The 27,294-nt window shown below is 48.8% G+C and overlaps 1 protein-coding gene across 1 annotated transcript; it reads right to left on the reverse strand.

The window, feature by feature from the left end:
• Positions 1-2,869: 2,869 nt before the first annotated feature.
• On the reverse strand, positions 2,870-13,016 carry LOC144724972 (uncharacterized). Its single transcript, XM_078604340.1, has 2 exons — positions 7,255-13,016; positions 2,870-6,016 (listed from the first exon to the last, which is right to left on the reverse strand). Exon 1 carries the CDS (start codon positions 11,885-11,887, stop codon positions 11,144-11,146), a length of 744 nt encoding a protein of 247 aa, XP_078460466.1. The 5' UTR covers positions 11,888-13,016; the 3' UTR covers positions 2,870-6,016; positions 7,255-11,143.
• Positions 13,017-27,294: the final 14,278 nt, after the last annotated feature.

The following is a 27,294-nucleotide window of genomic DNA, read 5'->3' on the forward strand; positions in this document are numbered from 1 at the left end:
ATAAATTTACGGGGGCCCAATTATGAACATATAGGGTTTTTTTTTATAGTTTTTCTTCTTGGATGAATATATTTTATCTTTGATTGGAGTAACAAATCGGGCTAAATATGTGCCAAATATCTTTCTCGCCCGTTTAGAACATCATTAACATTTTAAATAGTTCACTAATTTATGATCATCTACAGGGCGGCCACGGAGCTTCTTTGGGATGAACAGCTCTGGGTGCTGCTCCTCAGTCGCAACCCACGGCTCGATCTCTGCCCACGTTCTTCTTGACAGATTCTTCCGAGCGGATGGTGGTTGCATACTGTGGAAGAGCAGTTCCTGAACGCACGGCTGTTTTGAGTTGCTCAATATTTGTCAATCTTAAGCGTCAGGTATTCTCCTTGATAATTCCCCAAAAGGCAATTCACCAAAGGGAATTATTTGTACATGTTGCGGTTGTCAGGTGTGAGCTTCGGGGGCAGCCACATCGGATCAGATCCTCTCCAAATCCATCGTCCACTGAATTCCTGATTCAAATAAATCCCGAATTGCGAAGGCGAATTGTCCCGGAGGCCCCGTCATGCAAAGGGCCTTTGTGGCCACTGTTTAGCATTTATAGGAATGCGATAGTACGCGGACACTGAGAGCGGACACGAAAGCAACACTCTTGCTTGCTGTGTGAGCGAGTTTATGTACAGGTGACAGTTTACAGATGTGGAGGCAGGGGGGGGGGGTAGAACAGTATTTTTTCATGAGATGCGAGCTCACGTTCGCACGACACCGCACGTTACAATAGCACCTTGGAGACGCACCGCCGACGCGTGCATTAATGCCGGCAATGAGAAATACAGCAGCGATAATTAGAACAATAATAAAAGCAGTAACATTGAATACACTTGATGCATAGTCTGCTCCCTGATGTGCAACATTGCAACGCAAAGTAGCAATGCTCAAAATGTTGACCAGCGAGATGCTTCGTGAGTGCCTCACGATCGACCCCCTCCCGTCGCAGGAATGTGGAATTGACACCGTTGGCGCAGGGTTTGCCACTCCCCACCCTTTCGTCCGACAACCACAACCACATCACCTCGGCGATGTGTGCCACCGCTGGTGGCGAAATAATCACCAAAGCCATCGAAAAAACCTCGACATTTGCAAGTAATTGAATGGGGGGTGGGGGGGCCTTTAACTTTTTCCGAGTTCATGGAAGCAATCATTGATCCGCTTACTTAAAATCTCATTATTGTTTCAAGTGCCTACTAAGTACGACTGACCTGTGACCTCTTGAGAGTGTTACACAGCAAGTCTTGGCCCATTCTCTCTCCCTGGGGAGATTGTGCTTTCGAACAAACATTGGCCTTGCTTCTAAGTCGCAACACATTGAGAGGATCCCTTGCAAATGTTTGGATCATTACATTGAATTCGCTGTGTCTACATTTATAGCCGCGATGTCCATTTTCATTGAACATCCTTTGCAACCAAGGGTAGAAACAGGGTTTCTGATGCACATCTAAACATCGCATTAACCGATCATAAAATCTTAATGAAATCAACACGCACGCGCCTCTTTAAAGTGGGCTTTAGACTCGATACAATCCTCGAAAAAACGAAACTCGATCAATAAACATGGATGCACGTGAGCTTAATTCACACCCAAAGCGAAAATCAGATTTCATCTCGTGGACTCAAAAGCTGCTTTGACATTAAACAGATGAACGCTGCCCCGTGTAATCGCGGTAGAATCATCAAGACCACAGTGCTAATTTAGTCAGAATTTCATGGTTCGTATTACGGAAAGACTGGCCCTCACCATGGCAATGGGTAATTTCCACCATTTGGTCCGATGAAGGGCCACTGAGTGCCACACGATGACCCTTGTGAAAAAAGAGACTCTCAGACTTCGAGATTTCTTTGCCTCCTCCCCCCCCAAACCTCCCCCCCAAAGCCGACACAACGTACCGCCCGACAACAATTCTCTCCGTCCCCCACGATCGTTAATCGCAGGCGCATAAAAGGGGGCATTATTAATTGCGCGCTCAGAGAAATGCCACTAAGTAATTATGATCGCAGCTGCAAGAGCGCACGGGGGCCCGTGTTAATCACTGGGACGTGGCGTCAGCTCCGCGCAACGAAATCTCTCAACACCCCACCCGCCCCCCCCTCCCGTTTAACACGTAGGCTTTCACGACCAATATTATTCATAATCAACGTTTTTGGGTTTAGATCGCGTTATTTATAAATGTGTCGTAACCCTCCACCACCCGACACGGCCAATCAGCAAAAAAAGTGTCACGTTGACAAAAAGACAAATAGTTCACTGCTTTAGCCCACCGGTGTGTTGAAGCGTGAAACCACAACATTTATAATTTGAATACGACGTTTCGCTGGTAATTGCATCCAGCATCATCGGGCAATTCCCCCCCCCCACACCACACACACCGCTGCTGTGTGCTCACGGAGCCACGGCGCGTGCACCCGTCGACTGGTCACCCTTGTCGCGTTCGATTAGATTTCACCCTCGGCTCGCGTCTCCATCGATATCCGTAGCAATCCCTCTCGTCCTCGACCGTCGAAGCAGACTCAGCGAGGAATGGGCCCCTCGCTTCCCCCCCCCACGGTGGATGCGAGAAACAGGGACCCTGACCGTGAGCTATTTTACGAAGCTAACTTTTGATTTATTTTTACCAGGTGAGGCCCACTGGGTCGTAGAGTTCTTTTTTGAGAAGTGACCTGGCCACAACTAGTAGCTCAACAAAGTGGCTTATCACCGTGTGTACATTTATAGTAGCCAAATACCCTAAACGCACGTTGATTCTAAATGTGAAGAGAAAAATACACGCGACCACGGGGAAAGAGAGAGAATCACGCAAACTGCAAATGTACAGCAGGCGTCAGGGTCGTGATCGAACCCACGACCTCTTGCATATCAGACGAGGATTAAGCATCTCGCCACCGTGACGCCCCAAACACGTCCGCGTTTTTAGCAATCATAAGATACCTTGAGCTTCTATGGTCAAATAGCCTTTGGAACAAGCTTGCCTGAGAATCTGAGGGCATCAGATTTAGTGAAAGGTTTTAAACGAAATCTTAAAACATACCCTTTTAGATTGGCGTTTAATTAGGATGCTTTTTTTACGTGTTTATTATACATTTTATGATACTGTTAGTTCATTATAATGCGATGTAAAAAAGAAATATGCGACATTCTTATCGCTGTGTACATTGTGTCAGTCGCTTTTATTTTGTCCTGTAAAGCACTTTGTATTGCTTTATTTGCACGAATTGCGCTAGGTAAGTAAAGTTTGATTGATTGCAGTTCCGAATCACTTACATCTCAAAAACGGAGGAGATTGGTAAACCTGAGCCGTGAACCACGGTTGGGTCTTGTTGAGGCTCAGAGTTAATTGATGTTGTACCCAAAGGCGGCTCAGCGGCTTAGCTTAGTTATTTGAGCCACAGCCGTACCCGGTACATGTCATGCCATCGTAATCAATACTCAATGCTTAATCAAATCAGCTGGACCGGTGGCTCAGTGGTAGAGCGAGCGGCTTGTAATCGGAAGGATACGAGTTCGAATCCTGATTGGGGCGGTCGATTAAACGAGTCTCGCTTTGTGGGGAAGTCAGCGGTGGTTGTCCTATAGACTTGGCCATGCCCTATGAACGTCCACTGTCTCAGGTGATGTAAACAGGAAATGAGCACCAATGCCTCAATGCTCAATGGAGCGAGGCAATCGCTTTGACGTTGACCCGAAGGGGGCTGTGCGTGGGTTCGCAAGAGCCTGTGACCGGTAAAAAAGCCGTCGTTTGATTACCCCATCATTATTACATAAAGGAAGTATTTAATTCCTTCCAAGCCAGCCCAACCTGCCAACGACCACGTCGGCATCCTATCCGTCAGGATTACGTAACACAATTGTTGCACTGCCAGGACTGAACGCTGCCAGGATTATATAACACAATGCTTGGTAATCTGGGCGAATGATGCGACTTATTAGTTTGTACGAATCGCGATAGTAACTGCGCTTTCTCGCCCCCCTACCACTTGCATCCGGGGTGTGTTTCATAATCAATCGGGTTGCGTGCGCACGCGTGTAACCAGGCGTGTATAACTTTAGTGACAATTTTTGTTGCGCGTTTTCTTTCCTTATCTGCCCAATGACCCCACGAAAATCAATTATTTAGCTGGCAAAAGTTTCACCGAATCTCAATGCCTACTTCAAGAGCATCCTGCACTGGTATGTTGGGTTTCTTTCTATTGACGGAATACAAAGCGATGCTATGATGTGGATTCAAAGTTATAGCCTCAACTAAACTCAGCCATTCATACCATCAGGGGTCAACCAAAATGAGTACAATTTTAGCGGGAAGCCAACAGTGGTTGTGCGATAGATATCCATGCCCCTGACAAATGAACGTCGAATTTCCACCATGGACTCTATAAGCAGAGTGTGAGGTGGGCCGATGGCTCAGGGTACAAATATGCTGAGACCCTGAGTTCCAATCCAGGTTCCAGACGTCCTGTTTAGTCACCCGGTGGCTGAAACCAGGTTCCAGCCACCCGGTGATTAAGCATGGTTCACGGGCGCAGTGATTTGATGGTCGTGGCTTTGTCACCAATGACTCAACAAAAATCAATAGGCGTTACATTTGGCTTTCAAATTAATTTGATTACTCACCAGCTCTGAGCACAACAACAACAACAACAAAATATTGATTCGAGTGCCAAGCTGCAAAACATTTCTCCGCAGCGGGTCAAGCGAGAAAAACACAAGAGCTGGTGTGGAGATTTTCTTTTTTTAAATGCAGAAGTCATTCCGTGATGTCTTCTCGCACAGGCCACTCTCTTACACGTGGCGGTCGCACTGCTCTGCGAGAGCTCCGAATGGACGCTTCGTTATGCGACGCGACACCGATGCAGGGTTGCCACCTTTGCCACACAGTCGGTGAGGGTTGGTGAGGTGCCATACCCCGGCAAAATGTGCATACCGCCTGCTCCATCGGCACGGGATAGAGTGTTGCTCCCTCGCACGATTGGGTTTTCTCCGGGTGCTCCGGTTTCCCTTCACGTGTAAACACGTATTAATTGGCTAATATAACACATTCATATATGTAGAGGATTCCAGAGCTTGGGGTAGGCACCGGCTCCTTGTGTGGCTGCCTTCACCGCTTTCCTGTGCTTCCTGTATGTTTACCGTTGAGCGCCGCATTACCAAGTTGAATTACTATTTCCATATGAAAGTAAACAAAAAACGAAACATTGACCAGCAGACGCTACAGACCAAGCGTGGTGCTCCAGTGTTTTCAAATAGACCAGACAAATGGCTTTGATCTTTCTTGACTGATAAACCTTCATCATGTGCATCGGTGTTTCACACTAAATACTGGTTTTCAACACTTTATTGCCTTGCCCTTTTTTTTTACCCTATAACGGTTCAGAGGCTGTGCCTGTGAGATTTGACTTTTGCTGTTGCTTTTGGCTTTACGAGGCTCTGCGTACATCAGTGCACACAAGAGCCCTCTCTGTACGCTGCGTTTTCCAAACTCCGACGGGATCTGTCTGCGGCGTAGTGCGGCCTGCTGCGGGAATGTGGCCGTGTGGTTTTTTTTTTTGGGTAGCAACGAAAAATAAGCATCGCTGAGATTATTTATGAACTAGCCTCAGTGGCCCCCGTTCATCCCCGGGAATTTATGCAAACGTAATTTTTTGGCGACAGCTAGTTTTTTTTTTATTTTACCGACGCCCAGAGCTCGAATTTCTCATGGAACATTTTCCTGGCATTCCCTCCCCCCTCCCCAACCCGCACCATCCCGCCAACGGCACCACCCACCCAAAAACACATCCGGGCGACAACAGACGGAGGGAAATATTTTCCAGAGCTCAGCACCGGACAGCTCCAGGCGCGAAACGAAGCCCCCCTTGCCGATGCCGCAATCGTAGCGTCGCCTTGCAGGGGGTCCGGAGGTAATCCTCCTTCTTCTTGGCCACAGGCAGGGTCGAGCATCCGGATCTGTTCAGTGGCACGCCGCGCCTGTGTATCGGTGGAAGGGGGTCGGGGGCGGACGTTTCCAACACACACAAAGAAAAAAATCCACAACGTTATTATTCTTAAGCCCGAGGCAAACGGGGCCCGCACAATCTGCCACAGCAGCAGCGGAGGTAATGCAACGACGACGGTGACTCCAGACCGACAGCCACGTTGCGCCCGTCGCGTTCGCGCGAGCCGCTTGCGATCGCGACCGAGCGCGTGCGCGCGCGGGCTGCATTCGTCTGCAGCGCACGCGCGCGCAGGCGCGATCATTCCCTTTTAGCCCGGGATAATATATGGCCCAGGGCTATTAGAAAGCGCGGCGTGGGGCTAACGACGTGTCTGGCTCGAAAAAGTCTCCCCAACTTCCGACGCCGACACGATCGTACCGGGTAATCATTTAATGCTGAGTAGGAATAGGGGAGGCCCAGGACAGTCACACATCGTGTGAATGACTGCGAGTCACGCCTAGGTGCGAACAGGATTGTGGTGCAGCGCCCAGCCACTGCGCCGCTAGTGATGTCACCAGTGCACTTTGTGCCAGGCTAGGTACACTTTGAGGCCACCACGTCAAGTGATGGTGGCCTGCTTGCAGTCGTTCACGGGACACACACAGGCGTTATTGCCTGACTGGCTGAGATGACTGGCAGATGCACCACCTGTGTCTCACCACTGTGCCAACACATCAAGACAAATGGGGCCCCATGTGGCTGACGTCTGCAAATGCTGTTGGCGAGTAGCACCTACAAAGGCCGGCACGGTACACCAGAGGGTGGGTGGGTGGGTGGCCAGCACCACCCCTAACCGACTTTGTCTCCCAAGTGGCGATGCTTACACACCGCATCAGGTACTCATTTGAGGCTGAGTCGACCTAGGGGAGGCCCAGGATCGGTTCAGCTAATCGTCACTGTGTGTTGGTGACCGTGAGCGGGAATCGAACTCGGGTGGTCAGGTTTCTAGCGCAGCGCGCTAACCGCTGCGTCACCGCTCCCCACAATCAAACGACAACCGCCGTTCACCACGAAGCGGCGGTGACGTCACCACGGCTCTTGTGCCAGGCTACGTGGACTTTCAGATCAAGCATCGCTGTCCAATAACAGTGGCGAATATTTGTAACAGACCCAGGTGCCGTGGGTTGACTGCCTGAGACGACTGGCAAATGTGCCGAATGTGCTCCCCTCTTGCTGCGTTGTATCCGCTCGTCGTGGTGAGCGTCGCTCCCGCAAGACGCGCAGACCCACGTTCGCACGGACGGACGGACGGATCGCTTGCCCTCTACGACGCGCCACGGTCCGCCCAGACTCCTCCATGCATGCGGGCGCCCTGCAGACGGGCCAGGCGATCCCCGTGGTCCCGCGCGGAGTCGTGCAGCCCCCGCAGGGCCCCCTCCAGGGAGGCGTGGAGCCGCGCCGCCTTCAGCAGCGAGTCGGACATCTCGGCGAGACTCGCGCGCATTCTGCTCGCCGCGACACATCGAGAGGTCAGGGGAGCGGCACGGCGGAGAATCGTCGCGATCAGAATGTTTATTTAGAGCGGAGGTGGAAGTCCGATGAGCTAATGAAGCTGTTTTTTTTACAGATGTGCAGAGTAGGGCGGGGGGGGGGGTGCAGAAAGTTACAACAGCAAACGATACGAAGAAAACGATAGGAGTGCGAAATAGTGAAAATGGTAATCAAGTCAAAGACAAAGGCAGGTTAGGCCCACTGAACAACGTATCTCTTATTCTTGGTTCGTTCGGTAAAGTCACGTAGAAGGGAAATCATCATCAAGTGTGAAATCTACAGCAACCTTGTTTCAAATTTTCTTGCTGTGGATTTCACACATGATGATTGTTTGTGTTGCAGTCGAGACGTCGTGAGAATGTTATTGTTTAATATTTTTATTATTTTATTATTTCCCTTCTACGTGACTTTACCGAAAGAACCAAGAATATGAATCACTGCAGTCACGAACGCTTTATATCAAAATTTACGTGTCTCTTTTCCAGAAACAACTTGGCCATGAATGAGAGGCGTCACTGCACCCCCAAAACCCTCTTCTCTCGGCCCGTGTCAATTCGCCCATTGCAGTGGAGTGGGCAGGTTGCTTGAAGCACTCGAATTAACTTCAGTACCCTCGTGCGGGATGACCACTTGGGGCCGGTTGCCGTTCTTAAAGTCTGCCGGCGCAAAGATGATACCGTCAGGACAGGAATCCTAATTGATCTGTGAATTTATTCAATTACCTGCACGCGCCGCCCTTTGAGTTGCGATGCGGAGGTGAGGCGGCCGGTAATTATAGCGGAGGGCCTGTGCGTGCCAACGTGCTGCGGCTGATCCACAAAAATCCTGAGATGGAGCACTTCATCTGCCCGGAATTGGAGCATGAAAAGTGGAGCCGCGTTGGTTCAAGCGCGTGAAGCAATTGCGCGCTCCAGGGGATCACGGAGTTGAATTCCTGCCGGGGTTTCTCTTGCGCTCTTTCTTCCCCCACCGCGCAGATCGGATCGTCGCTCTGGCGTGTAATCAGTTGTGTTAAACTCAGGACGAAGAGTACCATGTAAACATCCGATTCGCGATACAACAAAAAAGTTAAGTTATTAAAATCGGAGAAATTATCTCGCTTTAAAAATAATTCGCACTGAACTAATGCCGGGCGTGTCACCGACACTCGGGTTTGTGTTTTTAATCGTAAACATATAAAATTGCGGCCTCCCTGCCGGGTGAAAGACTCCTCCCACACGAGTCAACCATGGTGTTCGTTTCACCATAACATCACAACAACTAGTCACCGCTGATGACAAGCCGGGGCTGGAAATCGAGCTCGGGTCGTTGGGTTTATAACGGAGCGGGCCAACCATTACGTATTTTCTCTTCTCCCTCTTTGACGTTCGCGCAGAAAGCATTGTTTATGATATTCGAGGGCGATAAAGGAACTGCATATTTGGTTTACTCCCCTTGCAAAATACAATACAAGTTGGTATTTCGAGCGTTTGCGTGTACGGTCTCCGCATCTCTCTGCGCTATACAGACAGTTGGGTGGGAGGCCACAAGTTAGACAGGGAGAGAAGATCGTATGTGCGAGTGTTGCTCAAAACAAGTCGAGGTATAGCAGCAGTCACAGGCAGAGAGAGAGAGAGGGAGGAAGAGGCGTTCAGTGACCAAACTTCAACAGGCTCAACGATCGCTCTATTCCACGTGTTGAAATTAACTGATTAAAATGAACCAACGATGTGAAATCAAACGTGCATATTTAATTCAGAGCCCCAACCTGTAAACAGTACGCGGGGTTATCCGTGTAGCAGTAATACGAGAGTTCAAAACGTTCTGATAAAGAGAATTTTGAAGATTAAAAAAGACGTGAACATACACGAGCGTAAATGTTTGTCTTGAAATGTACAACTTTAATTAAGAAGCCGAAAAGTTTTGCTCAGTGTTGGTACCTGGGTATGACCCAGGATTCGGACCACTTGAGCTGGTGGCACTGCTGCGATATTGGATTCGCATCCAGGGTTTAATCATCTTCATCGTAGCTGTATATATAGCGGCGGCGTCCGTTCGTACGAATTGCATCTGACAGTTGCCGAGGAACCACAGGCGAGCTACTGGAAGATTGCAGCCATGCGGTGAGCCGACGCTACCGATATTTGTCCAAGTTCTACGATCCTCAATATATCAAAATGTTTCGTGCCAATGGCTGAGTGCGATCCGCATCACCCGGAGGAAACCCCTTGCGTGCGAGGAGGTATCACTCTGTAAATTCACGCTTCACGGCTAAGTCTCCCGGGGTCTCAAGATGACTTCTCAAGACGGTTCCAGCATTGGGCTGTTTGTGACCAATCCAGTTATTGTACGTGATGAGTGTTTAGATAAACGAAACTATTTTTTATATATTTTACCAGGTAGGGCCCACTGAGTTATATACAGTAACTATTTTTCGGAAGTTACCTGGCCACAATTGATAGCTCAACGAAGTGGATGATCATGCTGACATTCATCGCTGCAAATACTCTAAAACGCATGTTTCTAAATGTCGAGAGAAAAAACACAGAGATCCCCCCGGAGACAAATCCACGCGACCACGTTAAAAAAAGACGCGCAGACTCAAAATATGCGGCAGGCGTCAGGGTCGTGATCGATCTAACGCACGACCTCCTGTTTAACCAGGCGAGGTAATTAACGTTCCACCACCGTGGCACCCCACGAGCTGGCAATAACAACTCCTAGCCCACACCTCACTGCCACAAGCCTTACCGACCTGCTGGTGGTGGGTTTGGTGGACCCATCCACCACATGCCACGCTCAAGCCTTGCTTAAAGCGTGCGAGCGAGATCGGGCGAGATCCACACAGCAGCGAAATCAGTGGCGAGTTTCTCGCAGCTCGGCTCGCCTCGGCGTGCAGCTCACAGAGCGAAAGGCAGTGTTTATTTTGGGGGGCGCCACGCTAACGAGATGTTAACTACCTCACCCGGTATACAGGAGGTCGTCGGTTCGGTCCGGACACCGACGCCTGCTGTATATTTGGAGTTTGCGTGTCTCTCTCCCCGTGATCGGCGTGGACTTTTCTCCGGGTCCTCCGGTGTTACCCCTCACATTTATAATCAAAATGCGTTTGGAGTGTTCGGCTGCTATACATTTCCACGTGATGATAATCCAACTTCGTTGAACTATCATTTGTAGCCAGGTTGCTTCTACAAAACAGCTATACCGTATAGCGCAGTGGCTATTACCTGGTAAAATAAAACAATTAATGCGTTTTTACTGGCAAATGAGGTTCCCATAGTGTAGATGCTTGCCCCGAGCTCTCATACTCTGATGGTGCATTGTCTTTGAGTTGTGCGCCTTTTGGCGTCATCTGGTCCAACCCATGTGAGACTAGGCTCTAAGGAAAGCTGTCTCGGGTGTGGACCAATCAACTTCAAGGACAGTGCACATTATCAGAGTTATGTTCTTTTGTTTGTATTATGACTGCAGGTATTGCTTTCTATGCAAACATGACTCCTTGTAAAAAGGTGTCAGTTTTGTTGCCAGATAGAAGGGTAAAAAAACAATTATCATATTTTTACTGGCAAATGAGGTTCCCATAGTGTGAGTTTGTTAAAGTTAGTTTTCTGTGACATGCGACGCCGATGAAGAGCGCGCGCGACACGAATCACCTGACCGCCGCCTTGCCAACGGCATCTCGCTCTTCCAGGGTGTCGCCCGCGGCCCCCTCGAACGCTGCCTCGACTCGAACGACTCCCCGCTGCAGCTCGCCGTGCTCTCCACGCAGCGCGCTCAGCGACGCACGCAGGGCACCGGCGAACGAGCCGTGTTCGCCCGCCTCGGCCAGCACCGTGTCGCGCACGCTGGACAGCACGAGCCCGTAGTCGGACACCACCCGGCGGACCCGGTCCATCTCCTGCCTCGTGGCCGGGCGGCACTTGCCCTCTGCGGGGCGCGCGGGGCCCGCCGTCTCGATGGCGAAGGAGATGCCGCAGCGGTCGCTCCCGCTGCCGCTGCCGCTGCCGAAGACCTCCGCCGAGTCCGTGATGAGGGTAGGTTCTGAGCGATGGTCCTGGTGACCCGGTGGTACGACGCTCGCGGAATTATCCGTCCGTTGATCGCGAGAAGCGGTGGTCGTTGTTGATGATGATGATGTTGTTGTTGTTGCTTTTGGAGTGGTGGCAGTCGTGGTGGTGGGTCCATCGTGGTTCAGCGAGCGCCGAGGTGTAATTAACGGGCGAGGAGAAGGAGGAGCTACTGCCTGCGATTGGAACCACACGGAGGACAACGCTTCGAGTCCCGAGCCAGAGCCTCCGTCGTTGTCGCCGTCACCGCTGATGTGGCTCACGGCCCACGGGACGCAGAGAAGGAGCAGAGCCACGGCCCGGCAGCTCCGCGAGAACAGCATCATGAGGACCTCCTCCCTCGGATGAGCCGGCAGACGACGGCAACAGCTTGGGGCTGGGTGAAGTGCGCCTCGAAAACGATACCCTGAGCGGAGTGTCCGTGTTTTTTTTTTTGCGCAATACGGAGAGTTAAAGTTGGTGCGGTGCTTAAAATGTCCTGCACTAAATGTTTGCCCCCTGTTGATTTTACGGTTTCAGAGCTGTTATCAGAAGTCTGGAAGACCGAAACGCCGATAGACTTTCCCCCCCCTTAACAGTAGAGACACGTCAGGAAGGGAGATCGATTTACTTGGTCAATAACAGCTCGATACAACAATACGAACCGCCCTTACGGTCGGATGAAAGTTAGACTGGACTTCTTTCAAAAAAAATACTGAGCAGTCTAAAACAATAACGAAGCATAAATATTAAAATAAGTTGGCGTGAACATATATATATATGTGCACGTGAAAAAAAGGCAGATAGCTCGCTCTTAAGAGCGACTACATCTGTTTGTCATAACCGAATCGATTACAGCGCAAAGAACGAGCGGACACACACGGAAAGAATGCAAGCACTTCACCGAGTCGATAGGTTTTCTCACGGCACTTGCCAACATCGGAATTCAGCGGCTGCGAAAGCCGCTGACGATGGCCGCTGCAAGTTACGCAGACGGTGCCGTGAGCGAATCGGCGGCCCTGATGTCCTCTCGATCACCCAACCACGAGTTCACGCTGTCATCCAAATCGAGACCTTTCCCCGCACGCTGCGTCTCTCGTTCACCGGCGACGGCCTTTGACATCCACACGCCAGCATCACGACCGTGAGGTTTCACTATGATTATTAGTATTGCTTGCCACGTAAATAAAAACAACAGTCTAAAACCTGAACCCCCACACCCTTTGGTGAGTTGTAGTGGCGGAGCTGAAGTCGGCGAAAAAGTTTTGGGTAGCAGCGCAGGCAGATACCGGCGCGTCTGTCTAGACAACAAAGACAAAGATTACCCCCAGGATAGCCTCAGCAGGCTGCTGGGGCAAGTGTGCTGTTGGCGAGTAGCAGCACCTATGAACACGAGGGGGGGGTGGGATGGCGTGGGTGGCCAGCACCGCGCACGAGACAACTCCGCACACACTACAACGCATCGACTCCGTTACAAGCCGCGTGCCCCTTTTGAGCCATGTGGTAGAGGGAGATGAGAAGGGAGGGGGTAGTGGGAGGAGCGGTGGATTGTGAGGGGCGTTAAGTTGTGGAGGAGAGCGGTGTTTTTTTCTTCTTCGTGTTAGGGCACGGGGTGTGTTTGTGCGGACGAAAGGGGGGTGGATGGTGGTGGCCTCGCTCAGCCAGTAGCAAACCAAGTGAAAGCTTAGCGCCCCAAAGGCTCAATGTGCCCTGCATTCATGGGCAATATATTAGCTTAAATTCAAATAACTGCATCGTAATGTAAACACAATAAGCTAATTACGGTGACAAGCCGGTTAATATCTCTTGTCCGTTGTATCTGCATCTCTTTTTCCCATCTCACGATATCGTTGTGTTTGTCTGCATTTCTATTATCTCACTACAAACTGTATATCTCGCCTATCTGTCTCTCTCTCCTGTCGTCTCATTGAGAGATGTTTGTGAATCAAGAGGTTGATGCCCAAAAAAACATGACAGTACTGTTGTGGTAACACCCCAACTGAGCACCACCACTACAAGACCGCCACCTGAGTTGGATTCCCTGCCATGGTTGGTAACTGACCTTTGACTCGCTTGTGGGCCCTCCCCTAGGTGGACTCAGCCTTAAACACGAGTGCAAGCGCTGGGGCAGACACGTGGCTTTGGCGTGGTCTTGCCCACAATGCCCTTTATTCGTGTGACGTTTTGGCCTTAAGAGGTGCTCGCTAACACTAAATATATAATGGACATGTAAGGCTAAACAGAAGTTGATGTGTGTGTGTGGGGGCTGGGATAGCACTGAGTTGGGACGTGAAAAAGGCGGACCAGCAGAGGCCCGCTATGAAGCTAAAGTATTTTGTGAAAAGCTATGAAGAAGGGCCATTGGCCGAAACGTCAGCTATTACATATATTTTCCCCGTTATTGGCAGTGTTATTGACGAATATGTTGAGTTTTTTTTTAAATATATGAAGGCAAAAGGATCGCTTTACAAATGAGGGCCTGTTGCTTTTTCTCTGTTGGCGAGTGGGAGTAACAGCTGCTGTGTGTGAGTGCACGTGTGTGTGTGTGTGGGGAAGCCTTGTTTGTGTAAGTGGGCAGCAGTGGCATATCGTGTTTCCTGCACTGCCCTTACACGTCCCAGCAATCCGAGGTTCCATTACTGGTCCCACGCACTCCATCAGAGGGGCATTGTAATATACGGTACGTACGACGTGCAGGATTGGAACGCCTCCAGGTTGACTCAGCCTAAAATCGGTGCCTTCCACCAATGTAGGTAATACGAAGGGGGGGCGGGGGGCGCAATGGTTAGCGAACTTCGCTTTGTACCTGGCCACATGAGTTCGATTCCCGGGCGGCACTAACATCAGCGGCGAGCGATACCTTAACAAAGGCCAGACCACCCACACCCCCCCCCAGACTCACACCCTTCCACCAGCCTGCACTCACCAGTACGGTGAAGTATGGTTAGGTGAGACTCCCATGACCGAAGTGGAATGGTCGAAGCCTTCCTCCAGCCGCGACAAACTGCACTCGTGTTTTCTGATTCAAAATGTCTGCTACGGTATCGTCAATTCAATGTGTCTTGTGGTTTTTAATATCTGACGCTCCTATTGAGATGAGGTTCGTAGCGTTAGACCAGGGGGTCGGCGACCTTCCGAGTGCTGCTCGTTTATTTCACTGTTTCGTGGCGTTATCTATTGAGGACCAACGTCTCTCGCATTGACCGCACGGCAGAGGTCGCAACCGGGTACCCGATACCCGTACCCTACCCGATACCCGGCTACCTGTACCCGGCCGGGTACGGGTACGGGTAGCCGTTTGCGACCCTGGTGCAGCCGGTTACGGGTACAGGTAGGCCGTGAGTCACTGGTGAGTCACCGTTTGTCACTCATTTCGGGTAGGGTACGGGTACGGGTAGGGAACGGGTACCCATTTGCGACCCTGGTGCAGCCGGGTACGGGTAAGGAATCAAAACCCGTTTGCGACCTCTGCCGCACGGTGCACTGCGGCTCTCGTTACTTCCCTTGCCGATCCCCTGTGTGACACGTTCGGACCGTTTGTTGAGGTGTGTTCTCCATTGCTTTGTTCACCAGGTCTCTCTTGAAACGGAGACTTTTGGTCTGGATGGGCTCTCGTCTGGTTTGAATATAATAATATGCGGTACTACATTTTGATTTAAAGCTTTCGTGACTGCAGGGATTCATCTTCTTGGTTCTTTCGGTAAAGTCACGTAGAAGGGAAATAATAAAATAATACAAATTAAACATAATAAGATAAAATTCTCACGACATTTCGGCCACAACGCAAGCAGCCGTCCTCAGGTGAAGAACAGGTCTGTCGGAAAGACAGCGTCTGAATGTTCTTCACCTGAGAACGGCTACTTGCGTTGTGGCCTAAACGTCGTGAGAATTGTATTTATTACGTTTTATTTGTATTATTTTATTATTTACCGTCTACGTGACTTTACCGAAAGCACCAAGAAGAAGAATATACGGTACGGTTTAACACGCAGGCTTCCGAGACCAATATTAGTCACGGTAAAGTGTGCTTTTGTTGTTAGATCGCGTGAACATAAACGCGTCGCAAGTGCACCTCGACCCGACGCTTCCAGCCAGTCTGTAAGGTTTGTCACGTGACATTGTAAACAATGTGCGTCGGCTCTTGGACACTCCAAGTGTTTCTGAAGTAGCTACATATTCTCACGTTTTGTTCACGGGACAAACCTTACTCACTGGCTGTGCCTGGTGGTGGCGGGTTCAACGACGCATTTATATTTTCGCGATGTAACTCAAACAAGACCTATTTTATGGATAATATTGGTCGCGAAGGGCAACGTGTTAAACGGAATATCGCAACAACCTATTGATATTACTGAGTGAACGTAGGTTGCAGGGATTCAAGAAACTTGCACCACGTTTCGGGTGGAGATGGGTTTACGACAAACATTTGCGTGATCTGACCCCCCGCAAAAAACGTGATCATGGATACACAGTACCGCATTGTATACGTATGTGCTGGGTGGCGCAGTGGTGAGTACAATGTGCTATCAGCATGGTCACATGAATTCAAATAAACAAAAAACGAAACAATGTTTTATTTTGTATATTACCAGGTAAGGCACACTGAGCTATATGGCTCTTTTTTTTTGCAAACGACCTGGCCAGCTCATCGAAGTGGCCTAATCACCATGTGGACGTGTATGGAAATGGGGAGAGAAAAAAACGGAGGACCCGGAGACAAATCAACGCGACCACGGGGAGACTTTTGACTTTTAAACCACGAATGAAAATCAACGCTATACATCCACGCGCTGTGGCGCTAAATGCAGCGCGCACAACACGAAAGAAAAGTCACGTGGTGGTGGTGGTCATCGCGCACGCCACGGTGACGAGCGAGCGCTTGAGAAGGTGACAATTAGGGTGCTGTCCACGCTGGTACAGAGGGATTTTCCGGCTCCCCAACGTTCGAAGAAGACGTGCACATCACCGACATGTGTGTGGTATGCGTGCTCCAGCCGGAGCCGCGCCTTAAGCAGGCCTCTGAACACTGGAAGCACAGAGCAGCCGTCAGTGTCACCTTCCAGCATTTTATTTCAGAGAGACACGCAAACTCCAAATATACAGCAGGCGTCGTGATCAAAACCACGACCTCCTGTATAACCACATTTGGTAGTTATTGTCTCTTCACCATGGCGGCCGGTGGCGACATGTTAACTACCAGGCACGGCTAACATCAATGGCTCGTGGTAATGGACTCAGTCCTTGCCTCGCCATTAGGATCGCGTGCTCATCCCCACAAACAACACGAGTGCATTGACAGTGGCTGTAAATTCGTATCTGCGCTGCGTGGCCAACATTGGCCATTAGAGAGACAAAGCAGCCTGGACGTACATGAAATTAGCCGCATTCCATACCAGTTAAGTCACGGCACCCTTAATACGTGCTTACAAACAGTAGGCAACTTGACCAGACATCCTATAATTGTACACTGTAGGTCTTTGCTAACTCAGAAAACAGACTGGGCTTTGGGGAGTTGTTCTGGTTGATCGAACTTGGAATTGTTATGGTCCAACGTGTGGCTATGAAGTCAGCTTTAAACCCTCGATGGATTTTTTTTCGTGCTTTAAGTGTTGGTAATAAAAAAATATATATAAATATTTTTTTTTATTTTCATTTTAAAGCTCCCGTGTGAATCAAACACACAGCTGCTCTGGAGTGTGGCTCAAATTTGTTTTATAACGTGGAATTTCTGAATTAATCCCACATATATACGGCGGCATAATATCTTTTTTTTAAAACACAGTAATCACACACGTGACTGCCGAGCGCGTGTGTGCACGCTGTACGCACGAGCGGACAGGGCAGTGCAATAGTGAGTGCGTATTTAGTTTTAATTAGTGAACTGTGGGGGGGGGGGGTTGCGAAGGGGGAGGGGTGGACACGGATTTATAAACAAACCTGGGACCTTCTAAAGGTGTTACGCTTATCGGGAGCACGCATGCAGTGCGGCACAGTACATTGCGGAATGTGATTTTGCTGCTCACGAAAAACGCCACTAATGGAAGCCACATGTGGCACTGAGAATGAGTTAAATTCGTCAGGCACTTTGTGATTAAACTGACCCGGGCATAGCGGTGTATGCCTGTGATCCTGCGCTTAGAGGGCCAAGGGTTTATCGTCCTCATCATCGTCATCATCATCACAGCGGTCAGGATCACTCCACTGCTCGATGAAGATGTCCGCAAGCCAACGCTACCTCTCGTGATACCATGAGCGATGTGATGAACCGCCCGGCACCTGCCGATCCGTTCTTATTCTTGACCGTCATCAAAGGGTTGCTATAAAAATCTCAAAGTAACACTCTCACACTCGCTGGTATGCGACGTTGCCATATTAGACGGCGGTAGAGCGATTAGTATTATGCGGAACTTCTTTTGCACCGTACGTAGGTCAACCACGCTAATCGGATGTGCGGGAGGAAGGACAACATTGGTGTGGACCTTTGTTATTGTCCCATGTGTGTGTGTGTCTTTGTCTCCAGGTACTCTGGTTTTCCCCCACACGATACAAAACAATCCTTAAAATATCAATTATCCCAACATCCGTTTACAGGGTACTCTTGACAAAAAGCTATTCTTGAGGATGACTGAAGCGTTGCCGGATAGATAACACATTCCTGCGGAGGGAGCTGGTAGGAACGTTGGGTTGCTCGGTCAATGGCCAGGGTCAACGGCGGCGTGGTGTATTCCGCAAATATGCCCGACTGTGAGAACGGGCACAAGCCGGCGTGAGTAGGTTAAACGTTGAGTTTGATAAGGGCACCACGGGGTGACCAGCCCCTCCCCACCCAGCCCCACCCCTCCCACCCCCCACCCAGCCCCACCCTCCCCACCCAGCCCCTCCCCACCCACCCCTCCCCACCCAGCCCCTCCCTGCACGACGGACACAATAATCCCCTGTGGGCTGGTGTAACCAGGAGGTTCCTACCAGTATAAAATGTATCTAAATTTTATTTATTTGGTGATGCTTGCTGTGTCGGCAGTGATGCGCAGGCACAAATAATCATTACCAATCATGAACACTCAAACGTTCAGCCAACCCTATAAACTCTGTAAATGAAAACTCGCAACGACCTGCAACGCCTGACCGTGTGTTCATTGTTGGAATGCACCCTTCGTCGAATATGCGAATGAATACAAAAAAAAACACCCCAACACATTCATCAAGAACACTGCCCTCGAAGGTAAACAATCTACACGAGGCGACGTTTCAGGCTCATGGCCCTTCTTCACAGCTACATGTGCGTTGAGTTTTGTTTTTTACCACGCACTGCGTTCACGCTCCTTATTGTAACAATTAGCCAACGATGAAATGTAGATGCTTCTGTGAAGCTAAACATGCCCTCGGTGCGATGTTTGACCGCATCTGGTCACGCACATTCGATGAAGGCAAGAGGAACCCGACTCAACCATCACCCTTCGCCTTGCTGAGTCTCACAATCTCTAAGCACGCTGTTGCCATCACAAGGGGATGCAGGCAACTTGAGCTAGTCACCATGAGTAGAGCATCGGCTAAATATTTCTGTAGAACTGCTTTGTGTGTTGTGTTTGTTTTCCTCCCACCCGCCCCGTACCACCGATTAGCACGGTTGGCTACGTACGGTGCGAAAGAAGTTAAATGTACATACATACACACACATGCATCAGTCCGAATCGTGGTGTGCAAACATCAATGGACTAATTTTAGATTTGAAGCTTTCGTGACTGCAAGGATTCATACTCTTAGGTTCTTTCGGTAAAGTCACGTAGGAAAAAAAAGAAGAAGAAGAATAAAATAATAAAAAATGAAAATAACTAAATTAAATCACGACGTTTCGGAAGCAACACAAATTACTGTCGCGTAATTTTACTCGAGCAGTTACACCTGATGACGGAGGCTTGTGTTGCTTCCGAAACGTCGTGATTTAATGTAGTTATTTTCATTTATTATTATTGTAATTTTTTTACCTAAGCGTATCAATGGACTACGCTACAATAACTAGTGATCTGCTGGGGGTACCGAGGCAGTGGTCAACATTCGACAATCCCATCGAAGCAAGACGGGTGGTCTCCAAATGGCAGTGACTGGTGGGTCTTCACTCTCCAGCGTGAACTGCTTCTTCCGTTTGACCCCGCGGCGATGACGGCCGTGGTGATGGCTGCGTTGACATGGCAAGCTGCACCTACGGTCCAGAAGCCATGACAGAACCTAGGCATGAGCCCCTTGGAACGCTGCCTCACTGTTGGCGATGTAACGGTGAACCCCTCTGTGCCGCGAGTCAACGATGAGTCGCAACCATTGGAACCTCATTTACCAGTAAAAAATATGAGATTTTCTTTTTTTTACCCTTCTATCTGGCAACAAAAAAAGGTGTCAGTTTTGTTGCCAGGTAGAAGGGTAAAAAACAATTATCATACGATGAGTCGCAAATCAGGACTTCGATTCGAGTGAGGAATTTGTTCGAATTTTTTGGCGTCTCGTTTTTTTTATATGAAAGCTCTTTTTGACGTTCAATTTAGTTTGTTTGCTTAACCTATTTGTAACACCATAATTTTCCAATAAATATATTGATCATTAGAATAAACCGAAAAGCATCTACAAGTTTAGATGCGCGCGCTCTGAGCGATAATTCACGAATCGATGCATCGTTACGCCTCAAGTAATTGCATATTTTTTTTAATCGCCTCAAGCCTCCCGTACATCACGTGACTTCTGTGTGGCCACCCCCACTCTGAAGGGCTCCGCTCTCAGCTCCGCCCACTGTGAAAACAGACGCCGGTCCTCCGTGCAGCTCGCTTTTGCTCTCTCCTTCCACCTCTCTCCCTCTCCTCCCTCCCTCTCTCCTTCCCTCTCATCCCCAACATTTTGGCTGGATCATTCCTTTTCGCCTTCCCTTCCTGCCTGGCGCTCCTTCTTCTTCCTGCTTGCTGCTCACCTTGAGCCATAGACCTTTCTGTCCGTCTTGGGGAGATCCGGCCCCAGCATTCCTTCCCATTCCACGTTCCTTTCTCCTTGTACGTTTATTATTCACTTGACTCTACTCACCTTCTCATGATGTGCCACGCCTTAAAGGTTGTAGAAATATATTTTTTATCACCAAGATAAGTCATAGCCCTCACCATATCTCCTGACTCTGGAAATGTGGCAAGATTTCTCTATAGTGAGTCGCAAATAGTGACTCAACTGTATGATAAAGTTTGTTCATATCGCATCATCCTTTAAAGAGTTATCATGACCCCATTATTTAGACGGACAGATGAACGGACAGACGCAATTGCCGACAGATTGATGGACAGACGGATGGAGCTACTGCATCCACACCGTTCGACCTCAGTTGGGAAATTTTGAGAAGCAGAGCACCAAACACCAAATGCCAAGCACCAAACAGAGCACCAAGCAGCGCATCAGTATCGCTCTTTGCGCTGGCATGCCGCTACCGTTTCCCATCACGAATGTGCGCTGAGTGTGCACTGCGATTTTAGCCCTTCAGCCCTGGCCGTCGACGCGTCCTGACATTCTCAGTTGAGTGGCCAAGAATAAAACCAAAAAGTTGGGTTTGGTTGCGCTCTTTTTGCCAGGTCCACCAAAGGTTGCGCAACTTTTTTCTTTGGATCCGTTTCCTTCACAGCTGCGGGCTCGGGTTTCGAAATCTGAAGGGGACGGTTGGGTTGGTTTGGCTGACCCAGGGGGCAAGCTATTAACTTTAGCAGAGACGTGTCGACGTGGAGCAAGTGCAAGCATCCCATTCATGCCACCCTGTCAACATCATGTTTCAACATTTTCAACTTTGCACATTATTCAATTCTGTACATACTATCTGCATTATAATAGCAGTGAAAAGTTGATGATGATGATGATGATGCTGATGTTGATAATAATGTTTAATTTTGATGATGCTCAGCTTTCAGATGTGCTTTTGCGGCCGCCTGGATCGTTCTTTCTTCCGATATGAGGAAGACAATGGAGCTGTGCACTTTTACATCTAGACTGAAAACTAATTTCTTTAGAATTTTTTTTCTCGTGTGTTTAGTTTATTGTTATTCCCCTGCACATCCAAATAGCACGGTTGGCCACGTGGAGTGCGAAATAGCTTCATACTACACACACATGTACGTAGCTGCCACTAATCCAGCACTGTGTAGGAGGTTGATGGATCACCGCACCACCAATGTTGTGAAACAACTCCTCCCCCCCCCCCCATGGGCGTAGAAGTGCCATACCCTGGAATTTGCCAGGGGAAGGCAGTACAGCAAGTGGACTAATCACCATCTGTTTCCATCTGTACGGTGGATAGATTGTGTTGCCCTTCTCGTAAGGGTTCGTTTTTTACGAGCGTTCCAATAATAACGTGTATGAAGTCAATACATTATCTGAAAACATCTTAAAATATAAATCTTATAATTAAAACCCAGCCTAGCAGGATCCTCCTGAAAAATAGTCGTTGGACTCAGTGTGGCTTTCCTGGATGGATAAATAACTATTATTACTTTGAGAATATATCTAAAACGTTTGAGCGTATTTTTGGAACCTGATAAGGATGAATTGTATTACTGTAGTTGTTTCAGCTACGTTCAAATGAAAAGCAACATAGAAATGTGCCTCATATGTAGGAGAACATTTGCAATCAGTGTATATTGCCTGCCTCGACACGTGGATCAGAAATGCGGACATTGTCACCAGAAAAAGTAACACAACCTGAGAAGTAAGAAATAAGTGTGCACTTGCAATTACACAAGAGGCAGGAAGAGAAACACGTGCATTTGAAAACATGTGCAACTTCGAGACGTCAGGTGGACGATTAAGAAGAGCGAGTGGGCTTAGGCAGGGAAGGTCGCTACAGAGGGTGTGATGTCAGTTACTAATCAAGACTGTGGCAACAGAAAGTGGCAGCCATAAGAGATGAAACGCACGCTTAGAAAGATGGAGGTAAGATATCAATTTGTTCCGCAGGTGCTAAGTGGTTTGTTCCATCACAAGGCCATGAGAGATGGGACACGGCTTGGGGAGTTTAACGCGTAGAAGTAGGCCTTCGTGACCAATTTATCCTTAATAGGGGGGGGGGGGGGGGGGATTAGTTCGCGTAAATATAAATGCGTCATTAAACCCGCCACCACCCGACACAGCAAATTAATAAGATTTGTCACGCAAACAAAATGTGCCAATTGGTTACTAGTTCAGCACACTTCTGTGTTGGAGGGTAAACCTGCAACATTTACCATTTGAGTTCGACGTTTCGTCAGTAATGGCAAGCAGCCTCATCAGGTGACAGCCAGAATTGTGGAGAATTCCTCCTGTTTCGGCTTGGGGAGGTTTTCCCCCAGGAGCAGATTGACCCATGGATGCTGAAGATTTCGACGATGACGATAGCCACGGACTAAAATATATTGGCCGTAAAATTCGAGTTGGTCAAGCATTGGCCGTGTGGTTGTAAATACAGATGGGGGTCAATCCAGCCCAGGGTCACGAGCTCCTTTGTCGGTGGAACGACAGTGGCGAGTGGTGTGCGAATCAGTGCTGGGGCGTCCACCACCCCTTCACCAACGCGCACGTGACAGTGTGGTGAAGTATGGTCAAACTCCCACCCCCCCCACACCTCTTCAATATCGACGGCTGTGGGAACGCCTTCATCCAGCAGTGGATTGAGAAAAGGGCTCAATTTTGTTATTTCATTATATCCAGGTGTTACTCCAGATAAACGGGATAGGGGTAAAAACACCGTGGTTCATGCCCCTTGGTCAAAGCAAACAGTACACCCCCGAGAACAGCTTAAAAAAAACATACCTCGTAAATAACCTTCTCCCGGCACGCTTAAATATGCACGGCTCATTTAAATACGACAAAGCAACCCGTTGCATGCTTACAGAGCGCAAAGCAACACAGCTGAAAGTGTATTTTTTGTGAGTACGATTAAAACAAAAACAAAAACGTTCATGGGGATGGGGCGGGGTGGGGGCCGATAGAAATGAAAATCATCCTCTGTCTTGGCCGGCAAATCTGTTGTGCCACCTCGAAACGCGAATGTGGCTGAGATGTCTCACGCCGAGTTTGGGTACGAAGTCGTCGTTGGGGTTACATTCATTGAGGCCCCGGTCGAGGTCTCACGATGTCAAGGGTTATGTTCACAAAATTACAGGAAAGGGGCCATTTCAGCACAGTCCACAGCAGCCGTTGTAGAAAAAAACTGTTTCAGGAGCAAGACAAAGCGCTGACTTTGGTTCAAAAGGACCGGGGTAGCTCAGATAAAACCCCAAAGAGAAAAAAAAATAGACATTGGAACTCTAGGCCGCAGGGTAGGGTTTCAGCTATGCAAATCGTTCACGATATGATATTACATTTCACAACTTAACGATTCATAATAAACGTTTTTTGGGGTTAGATCGCGTTATTTATAAATGTGTCGTAACCCTCCACCACCCGACACGGCCTGAGACGTTGTCCCACAAAATCATTAAGAAAAGTTTGATCTTTAATGCAAGCGTTATTATCGTGCCTACAACGCACGTGCGTTCAGATGATAGATGATGATGGCGATGGGTGATTGATGGTGAATGCTGTAATATTTATTATTCGCGATTTAGCTAATTGTTCGGTGATTCTGCTGCTGCGCTATTTCCAATTAAGAAGCAACTTAACATATTCGTCAATAACACTGTCGCCTTGAATGTAGAACTATATGATAGTGGGAATTCTGGGCAACGGCGCTTCTTCGTAGCACGAAATAGCATGAAAGTTTTATTTTTTATCATTCATGATGAATAATTATGATGGATGTTGAGTGATTGATGTTGATTTACAATGATGACGTAAAGGGGGAACTTGATAGCATCCTAGCGAGCTGGCTAACGGAGACATTCAAAGCAGTGACACGTGATGAACATTCTCAACGTTCATTAAATAATGATTGATAGGCTGAGGGCTAAACAGCCCCTGGGTGGCCGATCCATGGCTGTGTGAAGCTTGACAGACACACACACACGAACGCTTACAGACAAAGATTCCCTCTGGAGAGACTTACCACACCAGCTACTCATTTAAGCCTGAATCGACTAATGGGAGGCCCAGGACCGGTTCAGACCAGTTCGTCAACAATGTGGCCATGAGCAGAAATTGAACTCGGGTCAGCAAAATCAGAGCACAGTATCCTAACCACTCCACTACCTTACATGCACACACACATTCATACATAAACGCACACACAGACACATGCGTGCACGAAGCGCGCAAAACAGACAATGACAAAGATCCCCCGTATAGCCTGTAACCGACTGTTGGGACAAGTGCTCTTAGAGAGAACCTACGAACGCCGGTCCGACACACGAGGGGGTGAGTGGCCAGCACCAAGCACGGCCGCCTTTGTCTCCCCAGTGGCGATGTTCACACATCGCACCGGGTACTTGAGGCTGATTCGACCTAGGGGGAGGCCCAGGATCGGTTCGGATAATCGTCACCGGTGTTGGCCGTGAGCGGGAATGGGAATTCGGGTCACCGCTCACACCACCGTTCTCCACTACGCACGCACGAGTTCTCATGCACGACGCAAGACACCGACGTTCAAAACCGCACGCACCATGCTCACGGACAAATGCGCGCGCGCGCGAGCATGACTAGGTACGACCCCACGGTTGACCCTCCTACGACGGGCGAGCGAGGCTCAGCGAATGAGCGCAGCCCGCGAGGACGGACCCGCTTATTCATTCATCCATTCGTCAACTCATTCACGCACTCGGCTCACACGACCAGTGGATAGTTGGGGGCTGTCCATAAATGACGTCACGCACCTAGGGGGGGGGGGGGGTCAGACATTTGTGACGATGTGTGACGAGGGGGGGGGGGTGTTTGAGAAATGTGTATTTGGGGGGGGGGGCAGAACTTTGTCACGTCATATTTGAGGGAGGGTCTGACTTTTTGTGACGCCGTGTGACGATGGGGGGGGGGGGGGTAAAAAAATCGTCCAAATCGAGTGACGTCATTTATGGACGCCCCCTTTCAGCGCTTCGGCGGTTTAGAACCTGGGCAATAATCTCACGCGGCATAGCTGGAAGGCGGCGTAACTCGGAGTCACCGGTGGCATCATTGTCGGCAGCTGTTGTTGAAACACCTGCTGCATGAAGTCCACCATCCGCAGGCTACCGTGTCTCACGGACTTGCAACAAACCATCTCGCTCCTTGAGCACGTGCTAATGACGTCACTCCTCCTCGGCGGTGGCTGTACCTATCCGAGCGAATGGCGAGGTAAAAAATGCGTCACGGCAGGTAAACGAGTGCAGGCCAGGGAACATGAGATGATTTTGTGTGCGCAGTGAATGCCTGTTTGTTGAATCTGCGTCTCTTGTGCGATGTCCTCTCGTCCATTGGTCGTCATCCCTTCTAGTGATGTGAAACTAAACTATGAAACTAAACATATTTATGTATTTTTTATTTTATCAGGTAAGGCCCACTGAGCCATTTTTGTATAGCCCTGTTTCGGAAGCGACCTGGCCACAAACGGCTTATCATGTGGACATTTGTAGCAGCCAAATAATCTAAACGCATGTTCCTAAATGGGGAGGGAAAAACCGGAGAACGCAGAGAAAAAGCCACACGACCACAGAGAGAGGCGTCAGGATTGGGATAGAAACCACGACGTCCTGCATACCAGGCGAGATAAATAACATCTCATAGCCACCGTGATGATGATGAGAGAGACACGCAAACTCCAAATATACAGCAGCAGGCGTCAGGGTCGGGATCGAACCCATACCAGGCGAGATAAATAACATCTCCTATTCTTAGGTTTTTTCGGTAAAGTCACGTAGGTAAAAAATTTAAATTAAAATTAATAAAAGTAAAATAAAAATAAAAAAAATAAAAAATAAAAAAATGTTTTACTTTTATTAATTTTACGTGACTTTACCGAAAAAACCTAAGAATATGAATCTTTGCAGTCACGAAAGCTTCAAATCTAGAATTAACATCTCCTAGCCACCGTGATGATGATGAGAGACACGCAAACTCCAAATATACAGCAGCAGGCGTCAGGGTCGGGATTGGGATCGAACCCATGACCTCCTGCATACCAGGCGAGGGAGTTAACATCTCGCCATCGCAGCGCCCTATGTGTCCTGCCCAATGTCGTGTACTAACGGTCAAGGTGATGTCCACGATTTGCGTTTGTTCCCTGATCCATGCATTCCTCTTTCTGTGCCTCGGGAATTCCAGGCATACATCTCTCCGTGCTCCTTTGTGCGTTCGTTCAGCTTTTGTTCATCCATATTTTTTGTCAACGTCCATGCTTCCGATTCACGTGTCAGAGCAGGGCAATATTCAATGATTGACAACTTCAATTTTTTTTAGGGCATATTGGTGCACGTTGCTTTTCGTGACCAAAATTCATTATTCCAAAAGCACTCTTGAGCAGCCCTTGTCCGACTCTTTGTTTATCGTCGCGTGAATTAAATGTTACGGAGTGACTTCCTACTTGGTGCTCTCCCGGCAACTGGTGGGACCACCATGGGAAGGGGAGCAGAGGGAAGGATTCGATGCGTTGAGAAAGGCAAAGGAGCGTAAACAGATAAAATTGGAAATTGGAGAAAAATTACGGAAAAGGAAGAGAGAAATGGGAGACAAGGGTCAGGAGAGATGAGTTTCAGTTTCAGTTCCTATTCTTAGGTTTTTTCGGTAAAGTCACGTAGGTAAAACATTAAAATTTATAAAAGTAAAATAAAATAAAAATCACGACGTTTCGGAGGCAACACAA

This window comes from Lampetra planeri, chromosome 22 (genome assembly GCF_965212315.1).
Source record: "Lampetra planeri chromosome 22, kcLamPlan1.2.h2, whole genome shotgun sequence".
NCBI classification, from domain to species: domain Eukaryota; kingdom Metazoa; phylum Chordata; class Hyperoartia; order Petromyzontiformes; family Petromyzontidae; genus Lampetra; species Lampetra planeri.